General features: G+C 43.5%; 1 protein-coding gene across 1 annotated transcript in view; it reads left to right on the top strand.

Moving 5' to 3' along the window:
* The window catches only part of RAPGEF1 (Rap guanine nucleotide exchange factor 1), a 119,949-nt gene that overhangs the window by 57,271 nt on the left and 41,356 nt on the right, over positions 1-21,322 (top strand). Inside the window, exons 6-10 of the mRNA XM_073314829.1 lie at positions 5,931-6,019; positions 6,423-6,575; positions 9,697-9,820; positions 11,224-11,407; positions 12,043-12,549. Coding sequence (XP_073170930.1) covers positions 5,931-6,019; positions 6,423-6,575; positions 9,697-9,820; positions 11,224-11,407; positions 12,043-12,549 — 1,057 coding nt within the window. The remainder of the gene's footprint in view (positions 1-5,930; positions 6,020-6,422; positions 6,576-9,696; positions 9,821-11,223; positions 11,408-12,042; positions 12,550-21,322) is intronic.

The following is a 21,322-nucleotide window of genomic DNA, read 5'->3' as shown; positions in this document are numbered from 1 at the left end:
AAGCCTCTTATGCCAAACTGAATCAGACCGCTAAAGGTCTGTTTAAAGGATCAAGGACTGAGGTACAGTTGGGGTAGGTTCTTATTCCAGCTGATCCACTTAACTCATTCTTATTTCCTTAGAAAATCATATAGTAATAATTAATTCATATGTAGCTCTTATATCGCACTTTTCATCAGTAGATCTCATAGCACTTTACAAAAGAGATCAGTATCATCATCTCCATTTTACAGATGGAGAAACTAAGGCACAGAGTGGCAGTAACATGCCCATGTCACCCAGCAGGCCAGTGGTAGAGCCAGGAATAGAACACTGGTCTCTTGAGTCCCCATCTGATGCTTTGTCTATTGGGTCACGCTGCCATCTTTTTATTGTACTCAAACTTGACTTAGTTTCTGTTGCTTGGAACTTTGTGTGAAAGTGAATCTCATCTCTTGGGCTTTGGTCATCGCCAGAAGTGTTGGTATGCTGCTCTGAGTATCCATCTTTCGTGTCATGCACTTTAGTTAGTAAAAGTAATCCTATTAGTTCTGAAGGCTTTTAAAGTTATTTATTTGAAACAAAATGTTCCCATCATCCAGAGAAGTCACATTTACAGCATTGTTCTGCATGGTATGCCCCTTAAACTTAGGCACCAAATATCACCTAAAATGGGTGTTTAATTCTCAGAGTGGGATGGGAGGGGAAAAGGTTGGGTGTAGAACTGTAGGGACAGAGTCTCAGCTGGTGTAAATTGTCAGAGCTCCCTGGACTTCAATGGCACTGTGGCCATTTTCACCTCCCGAGGATCTGCCCCATAGCATCCAAACAGCCCAACAAATAGGGGAGGCAGCGGAACACTGCTGTGACCTTGTTCAGCTCTATATAGTCCTGTGCAGACTTTTATGTACACGTGTGTGTGTGTGTTTGTGTGTGGCGAGACTCATCCTGTGCAGACCTGTGTCACTGCATAGGTATAGATAAGAGTTGCATGTGCAGACTCACCGCATTGAAATACCAATTCGGTTTTAATTTAAACCATTACCTTAAATATCTGGTGTCTGTACTCTTGGCTAGAAAGAAGACAGAATTTCAGTGTAAGTGCGTGTAAGAGACATGAAAGCATCTATTACTGTGTGGGAAGTGGGGAGTTATTTTAGAAGAGCCAAGCTGACCATGGTATCTGGAAGCAGGAAGTGAGAAATTGGACACTTCTCTACTGCATGGAGCAATTTCTGTAACATTAGTAAAATCTCCATTGAATCCCAGTTCTACATTTTAGTGCTTACTTCCCTCTTCATTCTCAGTGTTGTGCTTGGGGCTGCCTGCCTCTTTGTATTGTTATTTGCTGTGTTCATCTCAGATTTGGTTATTTATAGCAAGCAAAATTCCCTTTTATGATTACACTGTTTAAAAAAAAAATCCATCTCATTTTGGAATTTCCAGTTAGCTGAAGTAGCAGGAAGTGCAGAGATAGCAGTACTTACACATGATTAAAACTGACAGGAGCCTTTTTACAGTTTTGATAAGGAGTAGCTTGTTGCACATCTGACCCAGTTGCTTAACCCTCTGTGTGATGGACTAAAGACCTGTGAGTGACTCTCAGGCCTCTCACTCCTGGGTTAAGGGATGCAGATGCAGGGGAGGGAGAAAGTAAGGGTATGGAAAACCTGGTGGTGTTTGGTAATGTTTTCAAAATTTGAAGCACCATTGACTGGTTTCAAAGGGACGGCTTTTAGTGCATGGCTGGAGTTTTGTGGTAAGGATGTGGGAGCTGGTGGGATCCTCAGGCTTAGAGCTGGGTGAATAACTGATTTTTCACTTTGGTCACAATTCAAAAAAATTGAGGAAACATTTCAGTTTGGGTTGAACTGAATCTGAAGTTTTTCAGAATTTTTGGTGACTTGAAAAAGTTTGTCCAAAGTGGGGATTTGATCACAGGTCTCCTACATCTCAGGCGGGTGCCCTTATCACTTGGCTAAAGGTTATGAGGCATAACAGTAGCAGCAGTGCCATCAGCATGTCATTGTCCTCCTTCTCTTCTGGCCATTTTGTGAAGGTCTGAAAGTATTTGTGTCAAATTTGTGACTAGTTTTGGGTCAACGAAAAGTGCGTTTTTCTTTGAATAATCCATCTGGAAAATTTCCCTCAGTGCTATTCAGGTATGCATTCCTTTGGGACTTGGAGGGACTGGGAAATAACAGAGCAAGGGAATTATGGGCTACTCCAAAGTGTTGTCACTCTTATGCCATGCCAGTGCGTGTGATGAGATGTATTTAATTTCTGCAGTAATGGTCTGAAATATTCTTAGCAGTTCTTTAAAGCCTCAATTTAGATTGGTTTTCCCCTGATACGATCTCTAAATTCCCATATGCAAAAGAGGCTTGTCTCTTGTTATAAAGCAGTGAAAGGGGAAAATTGGCTAAGCACGTTAACTTTCACCCTCCAGAGATTGTCAGCATTATGGCAACGATTGCCAGTGACACAAACCTCATCATCATTCAGCTCGAGTTGGTTACGTTTATTAAACACAGTGGAGGAAGAGGAAAGAGGAAATTCACCAGCAGACTTACCTTTGCTGTTCCAAGAACCTCTCAGGCATATTTCAGCTTTTGGTTTAACTGCCATTTATTTCATTTAGTTTTCTTTTATGCATTATGTGGTCATTGATCTTGCTCATGAATGCCTGATAAAGGGCCTGATCCAAAGCACTTCGAAGTCTCTTGGAGTCTTTCCAGTGACTTCGTCAGCCATTGGATCTAGTCCAGAATGCACAAAGGCAGCAATCCAGTGAGTCACCGCTCAGTCTTGATTGTAACTTGGTACGTGAAATACCAGCTGCAACACAACCCCTTTGCAGCTCTATGCTAGTAGGAGTAATGGATGCGATGATGTCACTGCATGGATCCCAAAAATCCTAGAACTTCAGAACTGAAAATCCTTTTGGGATCCCAGTTTCCAAAATCCCATTGATGCTTTTCCTTGTGCTTCTGTACAAATGGTAAAGGGAACTGCAAAGCTAAAATTAAAATGGACTTCATTCTGTATTTCTCTAATAATCCCCAGTACCCTGGTTGTAGGCAGGCACTCAGCACAGAAATAAGTTTTAACTAATATGTTTTTAATTCTTTTCCTCCTTTGTAAGATTCCCTCTTGTACTTTAGATTTGTAGTACTTGTCTGGGATGTCCCAGAATGACACTTTCTTAAGAGAATTGCTAGCAGGATTTCAGAGCCTGAGGGGAATTAGATTTTTAGAAGGTTAGTTAAAACTTATGCTGTGTGCCTCCTTAGCAGAGGAGACATTCATCAGAGAAATCTGAGATTAACTCAGTGTTCACAACTTCGCAGTTCCACTTTAACTGAGGATGTTTGGGTATTACAGTTTTCATGCAGTGTTTCCAGTGTACATCAGCGCAGTGTAATTTATAGATACAGTCATAAGCCCTGAAGCTCTGTTGCTACCCAGTTCAAATTAACACTTAGACAGACATAGCCAGCCCTGGGTGAGGGCAGGGGCCTGTTAGAGAAGGGGTTAATAACTATGGCCAGAGTTAACTTAATCCTGGACTTCCTTTCCTCCTTGTCAGACATGAGCCTTGCACTTTCCACTGAACTCTACTCACTGCAGGGGTTCTTCTTCCATCTGTCCTAGATAGGAGCAGCTTTGTAGCGCCAGCCATGTCAGACACGCATGCTCTATCTGCTCCTGCATCCTGTTTTGTTCAGCATATGTGGTCTCTCCAGGGCTGACATCTCTAAAGTTGGGTGTTTTGCTCTGCTCTTGATAGGTGTACAGCCTTACACAAAGTATATTGATTTTGAGCACAAACCAGTTGTGTAAACATAACTCCCAGTACCAAAACAGTCTGCAATGGGCGCATCGTCTTGTTGACGCATGTTCATTGCATGTATAGTGCATTGCTCTTTATTCCTCTCGTTGAGCTCGTGTTATCCCTTGGAAATCTAGGTTTTGTAGAGTCACTTGAATTGACTCTTTTCCTCAGTAGGAGGATGGTGATGACATTGTAATCATGTTTATGAAGCACTGACAGTTGTTTGCTAACTCATCAGACTGGGATGTGCAGATGTTAGCTGAATTTCAGGTTGCTTTAAAAAAGTTAGTCCTTTGCAACTTCCTTTGAATAACGAACGTGCAGGGGAGCCACTGTGATCTGACAGCACTGGTAGTTATCCAGTCTGATTGGACCAAGGCGCATGTTTATAGCTTTGAGCAACAGATCTGTTTGTCTGCCTCTAACCGCCATAAAATGGGCTCTCCACGATAATGGCATTGTTGGAGCATGAGTTACTGATTTGATTGCTAGCAGTCTTGTAGTTCAGGATTATCATGCCCTTATCTCTTTATCCAGTCTTATCTGTTATAGCCAGATAGACAGTACAGAAGTTCTCTATATGATCATGAAACTTTCATAACTACAGTATGAAGGGAGGCAGGGCTTTTAACAAATTTAACTGTAAATTTAACTCGGAAAACTGAAGGGAATCTTATGGAAAACTAAATCATACTTTTTGATATTTACATTACATTTGATATCTATACATTATTTATAAAACTTAAAACAACTTAATTCTTTTATTGGCTGACCAAAGTGAGCTCCTACACTCAACTTTATTCATATTATGTTATTTGACAGCTTATTTGCATTTCAGGTAAAATTGATAATGTGGCTTAGTGAACACCTGTATTTGGAGGCTGGATTAGTCACTAGTGTAAGCGAGGTTGCCTTAGCGTCTTATCTCAACAGAGTTATTGGCTCATCTCCTTTGAGGTGCTATTAGTCAGTCTCCGAAGTATGATTCAGAGAACTTAGCTTATTTCTCACTAAATGGAGTTCTTTGAAGTTTCCTTCTCTATATGTGAACAGATTGCTCCTTCTGGGGTTAAGCTTTTTTTTTTTTAGTAGATTCATAGATCCCAAGGCCAGAAGGAACCATTATGATCATCTAGTCTGAACTTCTGTATAACACAGGCCAGAGAACTTCCCCAAAATAATTGCTAGCACATGTTGTTTAGAAAAACATCCAATCTTGATTTTAAAATGCTCTATGATGGAGGATCGAGGGGATTGGCATAGTGCATGGCTGCTGGCTTCTTCAATGCCTCAGTGCCACTTGAGCTTCACTGTTCTAAAGGCTCTGTCGCCCGTACACAGGTGGGCACAGGAAGGCCCAATTCGAGTGTGTCTACAGGAAATGTTGTCTGCAACCTCCAGTTACTAGTGAACCCGTTTGACGTGTCTGTGTGTTTGGAGACGGTAGAGTGGCTCATTTTCCTCTGGCATGGGACAAAATGGGCATCTGCTCTTTTTGGCTCAACTTTCTTATTTTGCATGTGTTTTCATTTGCAACTGGAAATTTAAATCCATGCAGAAATCCATGGTAAGAAGATGTGTGCCACTGTCTTGCTCCTGCATGTCTTTGTCTCCAGTGTTGATGTGGTGAATGATGTTGCTAGTAAAGCCCATTTCAAGTGAAAAGATGAGACATAGTAAAAGTTGTAAGCAGGGAAGATGGCACATCCAAGCCAGGAATCCCACTAGCAACTCTGGTTGTGAAAGGTCGCAGTGATTAGGAGAAAGCTGTCTGTTTAGAAACTAGGTCCTAAGGGTCCTCGCTGAGTACTGTTGCTGACTGGTGAGATACATCATGAATTCCTACATTTTGCAAATTAACAAGGTAAGTAAACACAAAAACAGGTTTATGCATTACCGAATGTATTCTTTTCTTTGGAGCACTGCCATTTCTTTTAGCTAGTTATAATATTTCATAGTATGCTAGCATTGGAATATGGAAAAGATTTGGTGCTACAAAACCTGACACCTTGCTACAGGTTGCTTCCCAAGAGGAGCAGAAAGATTACTATTACCGTGCTACATTTTAACAAAGGTCCATGGTAGTTATCTTTTGCTGTTTTTTGCCTTTATATAGGAGCTGGTCAGACTCACAGTAGAGAAGCAGGAACATCCATCTCCCACAAGCCCAGTTAAACCCAGTTTACCAACATGTAAATCTGACAGGTGGGTCACCAACAAATGTTTGATTGGGGTGTTTATATATAAACAGACACGCACGTATCTTGATGTCTGCGTGTGGGTTTATTTCTTGCCCCTGGTAGCGAAATACTTTAGGGACAGGATCTGGCACACTTCCTTACTTAGGGAAGCACCATACTCCTCAGGGAGTCCTACTGATTACTTGAGGAGTAAGGTGCTACTCAATGTGAGGAAGGATGCTGAAATCTGGCAACAAGAAATCACTTAACTTCTGCAGTTGCATTTTACTTTGTGGATACATATGGGGTTTTGCTTGGAGATAGTATTTTTTCTATTTCACTGTTATACTTTAAAGTACATATTTGAAAGAAATATGTATAAATCACATGCAGATAGCATTCTACAAATTGTGCTTTATGCTTTGCAGCCCCTCAGAGCTTCCCCTGACAGACAGAGAGATGGAGATTCTCAACAAGACAACTAGTATGACTCAGTCTGCTGAGATACTGACTGACTCCATGGATGAAGAGGTTGCCCCTCCCAAACCCCCTCTACCTTGCATTCGCGTGGCAGAAAACAGGTAACCCCAACATGCAGTCTGCCTCTCTTGTATACTGGTCACCCCCGTCACTGGTAACTCTAGTATACAATCTTATTACATTACCCCCTCCCAATGTAACTTATACATGAGAGAAATCCTTCTGTTGGTTATAGATGTCCCCTTGTTGTAAATACAACCCTCGCCATTGTAAACCCTTTCTCTGCTATGTTGCATTTCCTGCCCTCCAGGGTGAATTCTCTGAATAACACTGAGTCCCTGGAAAAATGTGTCTCCTTGCAGGACAGGAAGAATTTTAAAAATCCAGGACTGTAGCAGTCCTTACTCAGCACAGGAAGTGAATAGTGACTCTGCTTCATTTCTTTGGGCTTGGGTTTTTAAAGGTTTGTTTGGGTATAAATTGACATTTAAAGAAACTTTGCAAGACCAATGCTGTATTGTGTTTGAGACAGGCCTTACTGCCCCTCTAGGCTGGCTTTAGCAGCTTCCTGTGGAAGATTGGACTTCTCCAGCACAGTGCATGATGGGGCAAGATTTGGATCTAGGGAAGGACTAGATGTCAGGAGTCCTATCACAGGAAGCAAACCATAAATGAAGTAATTTATGTCCCTCTTCGCTTGTTTGTCTGGGCCATTCAACACATTTTTAAAGTTAATGGAGTTTTAAAATCCACATGCAAATCACCTTTAGGTCTGAAGGGTGTGTTTGTTGACAGGTCCTTGTGCTGGGAAGCCATAGTTCTATCTTTATTATCATTATTAGTATTTATAGTGCCCCCATCTCCATGGTATCTCGGTGTCCTTCATATGGCTTACATTTTCCAAATGGAAATCTGGCGGCTGCTGTGGATAAAGAAAGCTTAATAGGTCTTCATCTAAGAAGCTGTCAAGGTTCCTTCCCCACTCTGAACTCTAGAGTACAGATGTGGGGACCTGCATGAAAGACCCCCTAAGCTTATTCTTACTAGCTTAGGTTAAAAGATTCCCCAGGGTACAAACTTTGCCTTGTCCGTGAACAGTATGCCGCCACCACCAAGCATTTTAAACGAAGAACAGGGAAAGAGACCACTTGGAGACGTCTTCCCCAAAATATCCCCCCAAGCCATACACCCCCTTTCCTGGGTAATGCTTGATGATAATCCTCACCAATTGGTACAGGTGAACACAGACCCAAACCCTTGGATCTTAAGAACAATGAAAAATCAATCAGGTTCTTAAAAGAAGAATTTTAGTTAAAGAAAAGGTAAAAGAATCACCTCTGTAAAATCAGGTTGGTAAATACCTTACAGGGTAATCAGATTCAAAGCATAGAGAATCCCTCTAGGCAAAACCTTAAGTTACAAAAGGACACAAAAACAGGAATATGCGTTTCCTCCAGCACATCTTATTTTACCAGCCATTAAACAAAAGAAAATCTAATGCATTTTCTAGCTAGATTACTTACTAACTTAACAGGAGTTGGAAGGGTTGCATTTCTGATCTGTTCCCGGCAAAAGCATCACACAGACAGACAGAACCCTTTGTGTCCATCCCCCTCCCTCCAGCTTTGAAAGTATCTTGTCCCCTCATTGGTCATTTTGGGTCAGGTGCCAGTGAGGTTATCTTAGGTTCTTAACCTTTACAGGTGAAAGAGTTTTGCCTCTGGCCAGGATGGATTTTATAGCACTGTATACAGAAAGGTGGTTACCCTTCCCTTTATATTTATGACAGAAGTGAATCCAGAATTGCCTATTGGAAGAACAGGAGTCTGAGAATCAGGATTCCTGGGATCTATTTCCATCTCTGCCACTGGCTTGTTTCCTGTTTTGAGCAAGTCCCTTTGCTTGTCTGTGCCTTTCTTTCCCCATGTGTAATTTTAGGCTAACACTTCCTTTTGAAAGCACTTTGAGATCCTTCGATGAAAGTGTGCGCTATGTAAGTGCAAAGCATTCTTATTTAAAAGTACATGAATGCCTTGGAGGATGACTTTTTCCTGTGCTGTTTTAGTTATATCCGTAAGGGGCTTGATCAATTCCCATTGAAACCAAAGGGAGTCTTTCTGTTCATTTCAGTGGACATTTTAGCAGCTCATAACCTGCATGAAGGTGTTATAGAAGTATTCTGAAAATATCATGGGTGTGATCATTACAGAAGTATTGGAGATGATTGGAACTCAGCACACGCTAGTCCGAGAGCTAATGAAAAGAAAGATGTGATTTGCAGATGTATTTTAGGGGGTTCAGTAGGCAATGCATGTTTATGGGCACTGGAAGGGAACGCAGATGGCAGGAGATCATGAGGCAGAAAGAGAAGATCTTGGGGAAAGATGTGTAATCCTGGTTGGACCAAAAGGACTGGGGGGACTATTCATCCACAGAGATTAGCAGAGGATCATACAGTATGGGCTACCTTGGTTGCAAACTTCCAGTAATGGAGACACCACATAAGAAGAATCTGCATGCAGTTAGTTGTGCATTGTTCAGAAACTGGTGAAAGGGATTCAAACTGTGTGGAAAAAATCATTTTTAACTGTGGTGTCCTTACTCTTTCTAAAAAGTAACCACAAGAAAGTTTCTGCGCTCTATTCTGAGAAGCAGGAAAAACTGCTAGGCTTCAACATGAGCATATGGTATGTGCATGTTACAGGCTTTACTCCTATAGCACCGATGCTAGTTGCTAGTATGAAAATGTATCTCGTGGTTATTTAGAAACATGCAGGGTCTTTTGCTGTTGAGATCTGTGGTTGGCAGTGACCATCACATTTCTGTGTAGTTTCTGAATTTGAATGTTCTGTATGAAAGGTCCTGGCATATTCCAGGAAGAGAATGAGTGCGTGCTCATTGGCACCAGAGAGCTTGAGCTCATCTGTGGTATTAGAAGCAACATGTGACCGTACAGAGAGATCTGTCCCATGTATTGTGATGAAACCACCTTAGTGTAATAAGAGGTAGGCATTTCCCAGCTATATCCTGCCAAAATATAGACCCTTCCAGTACAGACCATGAAAGAGTGTGGATGACCATCTCCTCTATTGAGAAATGGTGCATAAATTGGTCAAGAATCCCTAACGTGGTGAGGCAGATAGAATCCTGGCTCCTGGAGCCTCAAAGCAATGTTTTGATAATCAAGTATTTGAAGTAGCTGAACTTCTTTTTGTCTTGCAGCCCTCCTCCAGCATTGCCCCCTAAAAAACGGCAGTCGGCGCCTTCTCCTACCAGAGTGGCAGTAGTGGCACCTATGAGTCGAGCCACCAGTGGATCTAGTTTACCTATTGGAATCAACAGACAGGTAATGGCATAACCCTTTAAAAACATTGGAATCATGTTCTGCAATGAAATAAGCTGAAAGAAGCACTGCTGTCTTCATTCCTGCAGCACCCAGCCCATCTCCTCTCTTGCCAAATAACCCTTGTTTTAAAGAACTGTACTGGAATGGACACATTTTCCTTTGAGAAGAGATTCAGCTACCTAAAACTTCATCCAATAATGTGCATAGGTTTACTTTTTTTAAGGCTTCTGTTTCATTTAAACAGTAAATTGCTACAAACTCTGTTGCTCTGAGTGTGATGGACTTCAGTGATCCGAAGAACAAGCGTGCTTATCTATAACAGAACATAGTATACAGCATGATTGGCTGAATTTACCAAGACCCAAGTTTCTGTGTGTGGCATGATTCATATAGTACATGGGGGAGCTCAAAATTTCATATGCAGGCACTTGCGTCTTAAAATAGCTGTTAACTTAAAGAGACTGGCTTGAGAAGGTGTTTTCAGTCCACTAATGGGCTTGTAATGGGTAACAGAGCTGAGTAGTAGAGGCATTAAGGAAATTATGGCATTACGGGGGTTGTTTGCCTTCCCTCAACCATTATTTGTCATTGGTACAGTGCTATAAATATACGTGCTGATTTATAGAACTAAGGACTTGTCCTCATTGCAGAGTTAACTTGATTTATAGCTCGAGTCCTATCCACGCATCAGAGCACTTAACTCAAGTGTGGTGGTGCTTTTAAGTCAAGTTGGCTGGTATATTGGGGGTACAGGCTGCAGCTTAGGTTAGCTCAACTTGTCAGCCGCCAGCACGAACGCTCTGTGCTGCTAATCCAATCAGGCTGTGCCGCTCGAGTGTTATTTCTCAGTGGGGCTGCTCTCACTTGAGCTAGACTAGGTCAAGAGGGCTAACTTGAGTTAACTGTGGTGAAGATATAACCAAAGACACACACAGCTGACAGTGTAAAAAAAAGCTATAATTTAACACTAGCTCTCCCCCGCCCAATACACACACGTACATGCCTTAGCTAACCAGATACTCAGCAACCCACAGCTGTTTAATGGGGACTCTCCCAGTCCGGTTGCTATCAAAATGCTCCATTACCAAGTAGTCAACAGGTTTGTGTTTTAGTGAAGAGCTCAGCCTTCTCTTTGACAGCATGTGACAGGCGTTCCTGTATCTCAGTACGTGCTGTCTGAAACACCAGCTGGACGTTTGAGTCAGTTGCTTCCTTTCTTTTCCACCTTTCCACAAATAAGTATAGCTTGGGAGCCTGGGCAAGCCCATTCTTAGTTGGGTGTACTGTGTAACATGGGCAATCCCCACTCCCCTTTCTGCACACCGCCAGTGGGTGTCTTTTCTCTTAGAATTTCTCCTGTTCACAGGCAAGCTGATGAGAATTTTTCTTTGTTTCTGCTTCAGGATTTTGATGCTGACTGTTACGCACAGAGGAGGCTGTCAGGTGGCAGCCACTCCTATGGAGGGGAGTCCCCTCGCCTCTCGCCATGCAGTAGCATGGGCAAGCTTAGCAAGTCTGATGAGCAGCTCTCCTCGCTGGACCGGGACAGTGGGCAGTGCTCCCGCAATACAAGCTGTGAAACATTAGGTAAGGAGAAGATATCTTTAGAGCCATTGGGGAGTTCCAAGTCACTCTAGTGTTGTATCTTTTCCGAGCCATGATGCAGAATTATAATGGGGCCCTGCCAGTATAACTGCTGCTGGTGGATCTGTGGTAAATTATATTCTGTTGAGGTGAGGAAAGACATGAAGTGGGTTAGTTCAGAAATCTTTCAGCTATAGAAGTCTGAATTCAGACTCAACTTGTGCCACAAGCTAAAATGCTTGTTGGTTTCAACCCCTTTTCTGCCTCTCAGTCGAAAAGGGAAGCTCCTCTAGGTTAAAGCTATTTTATTTTCAAACTTTGAAGGAGATGTAACAATGAAGAGGAACAAATAAAATGCACTCACTAGAGAAACAATAGCTCTCTAATGATTCACGAGTTGAACTATTGTTACTAATCACTTATTACTAAATGTATGTTGGGCACTTTCCAGAAGATGTAGAAGAACAGTCTCTGGGGCAAAGAGCTCACGTTCTAAGTTGAAGAGATGTTATCACAAAGGTGACTGACAGTTGGGCTGGGTGGGATACAGAAGAACAAGGATCACGTAGACAGTAATGCAGTAATTCAGTTTAGGCATGAATAACGCATGGTGTTCTTATCCTCCTTATTATACACAGATCACTATGATCCGGACTATGAATTCCTGCAGCAGGACCTCTCTAATGCTGACCAGATACCTCAGCAGGTGCCAAGTATCCTCAGCCCATTGCCAGAGTCCTTGGGCGAGTGTGGCTCCCCATTTCATGGACATGTTTTCCAGCTCCCCCCGGGCAGCTCCCCCCAGCCACAATACTGCAGCCCGTTGACAGCAACACAGTCTACAGAGACTCCTCCAGCTTTGCCAGAGAAGAAGAGGAGGAGTGCAGCCTCTCAGACTTCGGATAACGCAGGCTGCAGGTTCTCCTATGAGAGGCATCCCTCACAATATGATAATATCTCGGAGGATGATCTGCAGAACCCAGGAGCTCTCTCGTCAGTACCCTTCACGTCATTTGCTGCTGTCTTGCCCTTCCAGCAGGGCAATTCTTCAGTGCCAGTTGAATTCATTACTGAGTTTGCTGCTCCTGACTCTACGGGTGACCCAGAGAACCCCCCGCCTCTGCCAGAGAAGAAAAACAAACACAGTAAGCAAGTGCCTGCACTGGTATTTCTCTTTCCTTCCCATCCTCAAATTCTTCACCTCCCCACTGTCCTACAGATGATAATGTCCCTATTCCCTTAGTGCCAAGTGTCACAATGGTCAGCCTAAAACGTATGAGTGGCTAGCACCAATCCTTTGCCAGTAAGAGCCAGATTTTTAAAGGTACTTCAGAAGCCCATTTGCATCTTTAAGCACGTGTGGGATTTTGAAAAGTGCCTACGCACCGAACTCCCATTGAAATCTAGAACTATGGCTGTGTCTGCCCTTAAAATACGACGGCGGCACACTTGTGCCACTGCAGTGTTTTAAGTGTGACACTCACTTCAGTGACGGGAGGGGTTCTTTCATCGCTGTAGTTAATCCACCTCCCCAGAAGATCAACAGATGAATTCCCCTGTCAGTCGACCACTGTCCACACCAGGGTTTAGGTCGACTTAACGACATCTCCTAGGGATGTGGATTTTTCACCCTGCTGAGAGAGACAGCTGTGCTGATGTAACTTTTCAGTGTAGACTAGCCCTAGGAGTGAAAGGCTCTAACTCTGTCCTAGGCTATGTCTACATTACAGCGCCTAGTCTGGCGTAGCCCCCGAGTGTAGACCTTGCCTATACCAAGAGAAGGAGTTGTTCTGCCACGGTGGGAACACCACCTCCCGAACAACGTTAGCTGTGTCGACAGCAGTGCTCTTCTGTCAGCTTAGGTGTGTCTCTGCTCAGGGTTTTGTTGGGAGGTGGGTTTTTCACACCCCTGACCACAGAGCTATACTAGTGTAAGTTTTAGTTGTAGACTCACCACAAAGGAGCCAGAGAGCAGCAGTTAAGATTGACAGCTTAGAGCATTGTCACTGCCTTTAAGGGTGGTTTCCTTCTCTCTCCATACCAGTCTCAAGCCAGAGTGGCCCTGTCCTTTGGATCATCCTATTTTATTCCCACCGGATCACCTCAAAGTTGTTATGGCTGCTTTCTCACCACAGAGGAGGGCTGGACTGTCTCCAAGAGCCCAGAGAGAGGGTTCTTTCCTGATCCTTCTCCCCTCTTAAGGCTAAGTGCTGTCAGCCCAGCATCCAGATGGAGATCACTGGCATGGCAGCACAGGACTAGCCTGTCATGATGGTGTCCAGTGCTGCCATTTTGCCTGGGCTACCATCTTCATTTTAAGCATAAGAAGATGGATTATTAAAATGAGCACTGTCTGAACGCCAGGTCTTCCCATCATAAACCAAACTCCCAGCTCCTCAAGCAGTGGCTCTGAGGACTGGAGGTCATGACCTTACTCTCATTACCTTAATTTTCACTCAACAGTGGATCCCTTGCTTAAAACATGGGGGTCCCATTGAAAGGGAGCAGCTATACTGATTCATCAGGGAATGAACTGAGCACTGGAATGTGTGATAAGATCCAGCGAGCGATCAGCCAGTGGCTAGCTTTACAGTTCTTCATTACATAGATTGTGTGCACTGTCTCATCATTCAGCATTTGGATCAACTGTATTTTATAATGTGACTCACAGCCCAGCCCAAGAGGAGACTTGAAAAATGCCAAGGTGGCCTTCTGACCTGGGTTTGTCGTTTGCAGTCTTCTCATGGGAAGAGGCTGGGTTTGAAACTTGCCTGGCTTGCTTAGCTGGTCACTGTTATATCAGACCTCAGCTAATTCCTTTCTTATATGACCATGTTAAAAACGCAAAAGTTCATCATCAAAAAGCAGCATCTCCATTGGTAAGGACAGTGCCCAAGTTGTCCAGGCCACACTTGCAACCCGTACTGTTTGCACTCTGAGAGCAGAGCTTGACCTGGGCTCAGTCCTGAGAGGCCAGTCTATTGCAGTAGTTTGGTACACTATCCACACATGTAATATGTGGTATAGACAATAACATATATCTGTCTCTTGTGAGCAAGGTAAGGCAAAATGTTTAAAGGTACCTAGAGTGACTAGCAGGGAGCTACAGTGCTACTTGTAGACATCACAAAGGAAGTACAGGCTAGTTACTCAGAGTCAGAGTCAATAATTGAAGCTATCCCAAACGATTTAGTAGTAACAGCCATATGGCTTGTGTGCCGTACTAACTGAATTGGTGCAAACCCTCATTGCTGGTCACAGGATCAGGCACACAGTTCATCTCCACATATCGACTCTTCTTTTTAGTAAGGGCTTCAGCCAAGCCCAGATTCATTCCCTGCAATCTGGTGCATGGGGGTGAAGACTCAGCTCTCTATGGGAACCTGCGTGCCTTTACTTGGGAGGTGTGTGACTGGAGATGTTTGGGCTAAAGGCAATTTGGTGACCCCATTCGTAGAGAAAAGAGTGGGTTGGGCTATTTGCCTGTCTCTCTAAGCCCCTCTTCATTCTTTTCTGTTATCCTATGAGGCTCTTTGAGAAGTCAAGGAGAGTTACTTAAAAACAATTTAAACAGTTATCTTTTCTTTACTGCCTGTGTGCACTGTTAACCCCAGTAACAAGGCCTGCAAGTATGTCATCTTTGATGTTTAGCTGGGCTTTTAGAATTAGCTGCCTTCTGTAATCTGAAGATATCAGAAGGCTCTGGAGCATTGATTAGATTGTATTGTTAAGGAGGGAGATCTTGTTATCCAGCATGTAGTCTGTCCCCTTGGTTTGTTAAAACATCCTTGGTGCAAAGCTGGCTGAAGTATTGGGGTGTAACCTGACTTCAGCATTGCAGCAGACACCTTTATTGCATTCATATGACACTGAGAGATTGCTATATATAGTCCGTACCTTGCATGTAAGCATGCTGCAGTTCTGCGGTTGTTAGTTTTACCTTATTGTTCATAAAAAATTTCTGTAAAAAATTACTAGAAATAAGATTTATGGTAGCACCACCACTCCCTTCTTGGCCTACATTTGCTGTATCTTACAATGAACTGATGCAGGCAGATATCCTGGTATAATTACATACACTGAGAGGCATTGCTCACATATCTACACAATATGTGCATGACACACTCCTGGGGTACTGACATGCATGCATTCGTTAAAAAGATCTAGAGCTGTCACAGCTGCGACTTCATTGTGGTCTCACTGTTCTGGGTCATCTTCTGGCAATTGATTTATTGGCAGGAAAGCTTACAGTAAAGACAAAGGTGGACTTTTAATTAATATTGTACAGCAAGTCCTGTCTAAGTTAACCATACCTATTACTGTGAGCTGTGCCCAGAAAGACTTCAGACAGCAGCCTTCTGACAAACACCGACAGGGTAAGAGATCTGCCTTTCAGTCTGGCCTGAATTATTATTTATTTAGTGCTGTAAGAGTACATGTTATTGTGCTAGTGGTGAACTGTTCTAGACTATTATTAAGAGCTAGCAATGTTCTCATGCTGTACAAGGCACAAATATAGAACAGCTTCAGTCACAAAGCGCTCCTGGTCTAAAACACAGGATCCTGCCCCCAAACAGCTTAGAATCTGGAGTTGTCATTTGTTCATTTTTCTCTCTATCTTCACCTCTTTTTCTCCCCCCGTCAGTGGGAAGTAAGTGTAGAATGGTGCCATCTGAGCAGATGGTTTCTAACTGCTGTAGCTATGCTGAGGACAGTTGCTGGTCTTATCCAGGATGATATAAACTATTTGAAAAGCAGATGTCATCCCCAGAGGTAGAGGCAAAGCTTCTTTGAGCTTGTCTTCACTAGTGGATCAGTATGAGGTGTAGCTTGAGTGTTCCCATTAACTCAACCCCTGTCCACACACATAAACTATCACTCGTGCCCAGTAGTGGCAGTAACCTGAGTTGGCTGACATGACTGCAAATACAGGGCAGAGCCTTGAGCAAATTTATCTCATTAGCTGCTAACGTGACCTACCCACAGTGTTAGGTGAAGGTTAGTGTCATGACACAACATCGGGCTGCTAGTCCTCCAGTGCCTTCACACAATCCATCAGGCACGTGCATCCTGGCTTTTTTTTGCCTTTTCCTGTTCCTTGATTAGAAGTCAACTGCCACTGCGTATAGGCCAGGTCAGCTTTCTGTCCCCCCAGCCTGATGCTGCTTCCAGTGCCAGCAACTGCAATCCTCCATCTCCAGTACACAGCTCTGTGTTTTTGAGAATGGAGCCCAAGAAGAGATCATGTCAGCCTGCTGGCAGCAGGCCAGAGGCCAACACTGAAGTACTGATGGCTCTCTGATGCGAAGCTGGCAGGGTCTGTGAATTTGTCTCGGAGGCAGTTGCTGTGTGGAGTGCAACAACCTACTAGGTTGCCCAAAGAGATTTCATTCCTTTGACAGTGAGTGCATTCTACATTGTGTAGATGGGGGATTTGTACTCGGAGCAGAAAGTAAGAGGACCACTGCGCAATCTCGGACCCAGTAAGGTGATACCAGCCACAGCCTGGCTTTTCATGTGTTTTCTCTCTAGATTTTGAGTTAACATAAGCTGGGCATTTTGGAACATTCTGGAGGGAGATGCTTCAAATTATATGTCTCACTCCTGCCTCTTCTCCAGGTGTGCTCCCTCAGACTTTGTCTTTACATCTCCGCTGTTCATCGAGGAGGCTGCAGCCCCCGTTCCACCCTTCGGTATACGGAATAAACTGCAGGATGTGCTGCCTGCTCTGAACCAGTGATGTAATTTCCCCATCTGCTTTTTGAATGTCTGCCTCATTAAAAACTGCAGCACAGAGGGGAGGGCAGGGGATGGGTGGGATCCTATGCAAAGAGCAATCACAGAAATGTTTCCATTTTCTCAACCTTCTGCTACAGATCAGAGGCCTTTAAAGAGCCAGTGTGCCCCTTTCATTTGTGTTCTGTCGTCCTGCCCCTCCCCGCAACATTGAATTCAGGGATTGTATTTCACTATTTCATATGGTTTTTCCTTAACCTAAAATTGTAGATGAAGTCAGAATAGAAGCAGAGATGCTTTTACCTTCCCTGCACTGGTTCGAACAAGGGGGGGCAGTAGCTTTCATGGCAATGGGAAGCATTAGTGCCATAAACAGCTGAGATAAAAGAGCTCTTCATTATTCCCTTACAGATTAAGTTAAGGCTGCCAACTCCGTTCAGAGGCTCTGTCTTGAGTTAAGGCATGGACTGTAATTTAATTTTTCACAAGAAGCTAATGTGTCACCTTTTTCACGGACACTTCTCATTACTGCTCTAATGCAGCCTTTAAACCCAGTAGAGCCTTTGGTATTGGCTGGTGCTTCAGCTCTGTATGCTAAATGTAGCACGTTAAATGGTTTTGTAGCTGAATCCTCATTAAGGCTTAGTGTGAACATGCCAATGTTGGCTATGTAACGTTGATATCATCAAGTCCGGGCTCTGACTCTTTGGCTTCTCTCCCATCCCAGAATATGCCCTTCTGTCTCAGCCTCTTGGCCTCCATTCCTCCACCCAGGAGAGGCACAGTGTGGGATAGGTGTTCTATAGAGATGCATCATAAACTGGAATTTTTGTATGTCCTATGGCTTTATGGTGTACTTAATGTACGTTTTGCTGCACGTACGCATTGAAGGGAATAGCTGGGTCTTCTGAGACTTTCTGGTGCTTGGAAACATTTGTTCTTGTACCAGTGTTGTGTGAACATTGTACCTTAAGTCGCCTTTACATGGCAGTGATGTAAAATAAGAGGACCTTGGTGGATCAGTGCCTTAATCCCTGCACTTTTCACCTTTAGAGAGTTATGTTCCAATACAAATGACATCGCCAGTGGAACAAATTTTGTGGTCTCAGCCCTAACCCTAATGGTCATTTGTTCACACCAGTAAATATACAAACACATTCACACAGAGACACACACAGTTCGGTACACTGATCGCTCCTGGCTTTGGGAAGGACAAAGTCTGAAACAGCAGAGGGTTGTGAGGCGCTTTGGTAGAGCTGTGTTAGGAGCCCAGGAAAAGTACTGAAGATAGAGATTGAGGAGCACAGGCAGAGCTGTGTGGGATCTGAAGGGGTGCTGCAGGACAGCAGTGTAATGCACATTGACAGAACTTTGTGAGGTCCTAAGACTGGAATAGTATCAGGTGTTACTGCTCCAGATTGAGGTGCATCAAGAGAGTTTTGCGACACAGCGTTTTTCTGCACTTTAGTTGCCAGAACTCCTTTTTATATAGTTAGAGATGTACTTTTTGGACAGCTTTTAGTCTCCTCTTCTAGGTAAAGTTTAAAAATATCAGAGGAAGTCTCAGAAAAGGTGTAGGCGACAAGTGCTGAGCCGTCCTTCCTGCTGACACTTGTATGAGGCTGCATCCTCTTTGAAATTGGACTGCCTGTAGATTGCTGTTGGGTGGAGCAGCACAGAGTGCTGCACTTTGGGTTTGCAGACCTCAAGTGGTGGGATCTGGCCTCCGCGTTTTGCATGATGGGTTCATGTTGCATTCTGATGACTGCATGTCAAGCTTTTATTGTTGACATTGGTTTGTTGCAGCTGGTAGACTGAAACACCAGCAAAGGCTGAATGACTGGCACTTACTGACCAGACTTAAAAACTTACATGAGGGAAAAATAGTATGTCACTAATAAGAAGTAGAACGCTTTGTGAATGACAAATGGTTCTGAAAAAGATGCTGATCAACCTCTTTAAAGTGCTTGAATGGTAGTGTGCTCTCTACTCTGCCCTCCGCATCTCTTCTCAGATTTTGCAAAGTTATTTTCCATCCTTAATCACCCTTGTTTTTTGTAGCAGTTGGAAAAGTACCAAAGTGGGTGTCTTGCCTGTACAGTAAAATACAACTAAGGCCCTAGTTCTGCCATCAGAACTGCACAGATAGACCTTGTGCCTGTACTGAGTCCCACTGACTTCAGTGGGGGCACTACGCAGGTTCGAAGGTCTACTCATGAGGATCCTGTTGTGGGATTGGGGCCTTATTGTTTCTAGCATCTTCCATACAAGCTGCAATCCAAAAATGCTTTACAGCGTTTGGATTCTGTTGCAGAATTAGAGACACATTAAGATGTTTAGGAAAGCCGGGCGGGGGTGTTTACAGCAGTAATTTGAGATGACTCAGTGAAGTGGAAAGACCCTGTGTCAGGTTTCAGAGTAGCAGCCGTGTTAGTCTGTATTCTCAAAAAGAAAAGGAGGACTTGTGGCACCTTAGAAACTAACCAATTTATTTGAGCATAAGCTTTCGTGAGCTACAGCTCACTTCATCGGATGCATACTGCGGAAAGTATAGAAGATCTTTTATACACACAAAGCATGAAAAAATGGGTGTTTACCACTACAAAAGGTTTTCTCTCCCCCCACTCCACTCTCCTGCTGGTAATAGCTTATCTAAAGTGATCACTCTCCTTACAATGTGTATGATAATCAAGTTGGGCCATTTCCAGCACAAATCCAGGTCGTGTTCCCCCCCCCCCCCCACACACACACAAACCCACTCTCCTGTTGGTAATAGCTTATCTAAAGTGATCACTCTCCTTACAATGTGTATGATAATCAAGGTGGGCCATTTCCAGCACAAATCCCGGGTTTAACAAGAACATGGGGGGGGCGGTGTGTCTAGGAAAAAACAAGGGGAAATGGGTTACCTTGCATAATGACTTAGCCACTCCCAGTCTCCATTCAAGCCTAAATTTCAGATGGCTGGAGTTCTAAATGAGAAGGCTTTCCCGCTAGTGCTGGCAGTAGCCTGGGAGAAGACATGCTGGATGAGTTTGAAGAGACAAGTCCATGAGGAAGGCCATCATGTCTATTCAAAAAGAAGCAATTTTGAATTTCATCCGGCAAAGCGAGGAGAGTCAGTTGGGAGGTTTGAGGATGGGTGCTGTGGACATCCTGCTTTGTGTGGTGGAAAGCAAGGGAGCCACGTGCTGTGTGTGAGTGACTGTGGACAGCTATGATTTGTAGAGCCAATGGCACTATCGAAGGTGGCAGGATGAAAGGGACAGTGATCAGGGACACTGAAAGATTAAAAAGATTTGTTTTAAACAAAATGTCACCCCTGCTTCTAAAAGTACCTCAGATTATTCAACCTGAAGGAGTTTTTTAAAATCCAATTTACTTTTCACTGTTTACGCAGGGTTTTTTTGTTTGTTTGTTTTTTTTGCTATCTGCACTTCATTCAGCTGGGAAGGCAAAAACTGCCTTGTTAGCTGGTTTGATTTCTACTCTGTTTCACTGTCTGTCTGTTTCTCATTCAGCAGCAGAGTGCTGCAATGCTGGAATTGTTTAAGCCCGAATAAAATATTTTTACTGAATTTAAAAAACAATTCATGAAAATATTTCTTCTTCGATGCTGCAAGTGGACGTTGTCCTTTGAAGACATACTTCACTTCGAAGACAATTCCAGGGAAGAAAGTGATAGTGGATAATCCATCTCACTTGAAATCATGCCTCATAATAAATATCCAAAATACTTTCCTTGGTATCTGACAGTGCCATTGAAAAGGCCCAAAATAAAAAATGAATGTGAGTAAAACACCAGTCTCACACCAGCCAGCTTTGCTTGGCAAGTTCATGTAGTAGTCCGGACCCTGTTATCTAAATCCTCTTTTCCAGTTGTCAGGCTGTCTGGTTCCCCTTTCCTCTGTATAATTCTGGATATCAAGGTAGTTTGTTTTGTGGTGATAGCACCTGATAACAGTATAGACAAAGACCTAAGCCTCCGTATTCTAGAAATATTTATAGCCATTGGCCCGAGATTTGGAGCAAGTTGGCACAGTTTAGTGTTAGACTAGTGCAACTTTTTGGAGCATGGTTGCTTAGAAGCAAACTCAAAACTGGGCCTTGTCCAGCTTTACGGGAGACTGCTGATCAGACAATTGGAGTGCTAATCCTAATGAAGTGTGAACTGATACCCCC

The sequence above is a fragment of the Lepidochelys kempii genome, chromosome 16, assembly GCF_965140265.1.
Source record: "Lepidochelys kempii isolate rLepKem1 chromosome 16, rLepKem1.hap2, whole genome shotgun sequence".
NCBI lineage: Eukaryota > Metazoa > Chordata > Testudines > Cheloniidae > Lepidochelys > Lepidochelys kempii.
The sequence above is the reverse complement of the archived record's forward strand: the minus strand, read 5'-3'. Positions and strand labels throughout refer to the sequence as shown.